We start from the raw sequence: 2,564 nt of genomic DNA, 5'->3' as shown, positions 1-2,564 counted from the left end.
GTGCAGATCCGACAGGTTAACCGAATTTACTACTTGGTCGGTTACACCCTAGAGGCTCTCAACTTTCAAGATCCCGTCACAGGAGTCGGCAAGTACGACTTAAAGGACAACACAAAGGCAAGGGAACACACCCGCAAGGCAACCCTACGGCCAGATCCACGATCTAGGCCCCGGATCCATAAGCTCGAATATTCGCTTAGGATACGGAACAATCCACGGACGCAGAGTGAAGATTTTTCCACTGCTGCTCCACCCCATCCCCACGTCTCGCCAAGACACTCAAGCTTCACCACTTGAACTCTTCGGAAGTTACCGAGAGAGCAGATCCCGCCCTACCGACGGGTACACAAGGTGAGGAAAGTTCAGCAGAACACGGATCATCGGGGGACCCCCTCCGTTAGTCGGTGTCTGGGCGCAGTTGGTAAGTTGGATCTGGCAATCTCGCAGATTTTGCTGATCCCGCTACACCACACGGACATCGGTCCTGACGCTCACGATTATGAAGATTACGAAGATAAGACGCCGGCTCCAGAGCCAGGCGCAGCGACGCCGGAGACGGCCACGCTATCATCGGGGCTGAGCGGGGCGACCAAGTCCCTTTCGAGGAACCTCGCCGACGAGCTCGATGATGTTGCGGGACCGGAACCGGCCTATGATGATTATGACGATGGGACCGAGGGTTTTAAACCTTCGGTGGCGAGTGCAAAGCATTCAGCACTGCTGAAGGCACCTCGCCCACCTATCAACGGTGATACACCAGCCGCCAAGCGCGTTTTCGACCGCGTACAAGCACTGATGCAGAATGATGAGTGGATGCAGCTGTTCAAGCCCATCCCCAAGAAAAAGGCCGACTGGCCTGCGCTTGCGCAGGAACTTCAATACCCAGTCAACTCGGTTTCGACTAGTCAAGTTGCCGAGGATTCAGTTTCGCTACTGTTGTCGCTGGGGTTCGAGAGCGAGACGTACCCATCAACGATGTCGCTCCAGGATTGGAGTCCACATGAAGCCGGAGCTGCTCTCCAGAAATGGAAGAAGAAGCTTCGGAAGGCGTTTGGCGCCGTTGGCATCAATGCCGGAAAGCAGCCTGTGAGTCGACCGATGATTCAAGATGAAGATCCGTCTAAGATTCCACTGCCGCCGACGCCCCAACGACTCGTTCGTACTCCTGTATCGAGCTTGAACACCTCTGCATTAAAAAAGGAAACGTTACATGTTACAATCATTTCGTTACTGTCTTTTACGAAAAAGAGGTATAATCAGGTATTGCGTAGCGCAAATTAATAGCAGCATACCTTTTGCCACCGCGACATCTTTATCCACACGCAGGGAACCGCCCTCGACGGCGACGCTCTCCTGCCCCACGGGCTTGAGGAAGCCAATGCGGTCCAGACGAGCGGTCAGTCCTTGTAGCAATCCCAGACACGTGCTAGTCTTGCCCACATGCTGCCGTGTCGCTGCCACATACACCGCCTTGGGCTGAACACGGACTGCCACTGGCATCAAGCGCGACTTTTGTAAAATGAGGCAAAATAAATTTTAAGTGTTGCAACTTCAACTCTGCCACAAGAGTTTGTTGCACACGTGGGACCAAATTCCGTCAAGAAAACATTTTTTAACCAGACATCTATACATTCAAAGTTGTATATCGTCTCCGATTTTCTTAGCACCCGAAGAAGCGAACCACCTGCAGCGAGCTGCCGGTCTTACCCTTCGACAGGTATGCCACACTGCCATCCGGGTACGTCTTCAATGCCTGGTAGCGGTTGCCCACCACGGACTTGTCCACCGTCACCTTGTCGCTGATGGCCTTACCCGACGAAGCGTCCAGCACCTGCGCGTACATCGTGCGGTCACCGCCCTCCATGAAGTCGCCGCCCGACGAGCTGCCCTCCCACACAGCCAGCATGCCGCCGCTGCCGATCTGCGCGAGGTGAGGCGCACGTTCGTTGGCGTCCGTGCCGCCCAGAGTGATGTCCTCGCTGGCAGCCGCGTTCATGGCGAAGTGGATCAGGTGCACCTTGGCGTTGTCGCCGTTGCCGTTGCTAACCGTAGCCCAGTATTTCTTGCTGGAAGCGTCCGAGTCCGGCACGATGTCGCCCAAGTTGGCAGCACCCAGGTCTACCGGGTAGATCGTTGTGCCCCAGTCCTTAGGCGGCATGATACGGTTGTTGCTGTCCGTCTTACAGATAGTCGCGTAGCTGTCCGTGCGGTGGTCGTACGTGATACGCTCGTAAGCCGAGTGCGAGCAACCCCAGTCGAACGAGTCCTCGTCCGCCGTGATCTTACCCGTAGCGTCAACCACCTTCATGCGGTCACCCTGGTGAATGTTGATGCAGCCACCCTCCGACGTGGAGATGGCGGCACCGAAGTACGCGGCCCAGTTCTTGCCGTCGAACGCGATACGGCCGTGGTGAGCGTACCACCAGATCATGTAGACGTCAGGGCCAGTCTTGCCCGACGAGTAGGGAGGCAGCGATGCACTCGAAGACGTCAGCTTCGTAGCCCACGACTCCTTCGTGCCAACATAGCGGATCATGTACATGTCGTAGCACGGAACGGCCGGA

At 56.0% G+C, this 2,564-nt stretch overlaps 1 protein-coding gene across 1 annotated transcript; it reads right to left on the bottom strand.

The window, feature by feature from the left end:
* Window positions 1-1,608: 1,608 nt before the first annotated feature.
* On the bottom strand, window positions 1,609-2,564 carry PITG_22475 (uncharacterized protein; the record flags this gene model as incomplete). Its single annotated transcript, XM_002909749.1, has 1 exon — window positions 1,609-2,564. The coding sequence occupies one exon, from the start codon at window positions 2,540-2,542 to the stop codon at window positions 1,661-1,663; it is 882 nt and encodes a 293-aa protein (XP_002909795.1).

Source organism: Phytophthora infestans, genomic scaffold (genome assembly GCF_000142945.1).
Source record: "Phytophthora infestans T30-4 supercont1.3370 genomic scaffold, whole genome shotgun sequence".
Classification (NCBI taxonomy): domain Eukaryota; phylum Oomycota; class Peronosporomycetes; order Peronosporales; family Peronosporaceae; genus Phytophthora; species Phytophthora infestans.
The sequence above is the reverse complement of the archived record's forward strand: the minus strand, read 5'-3'. Positions and strand labels throughout refer to the sequence as shown.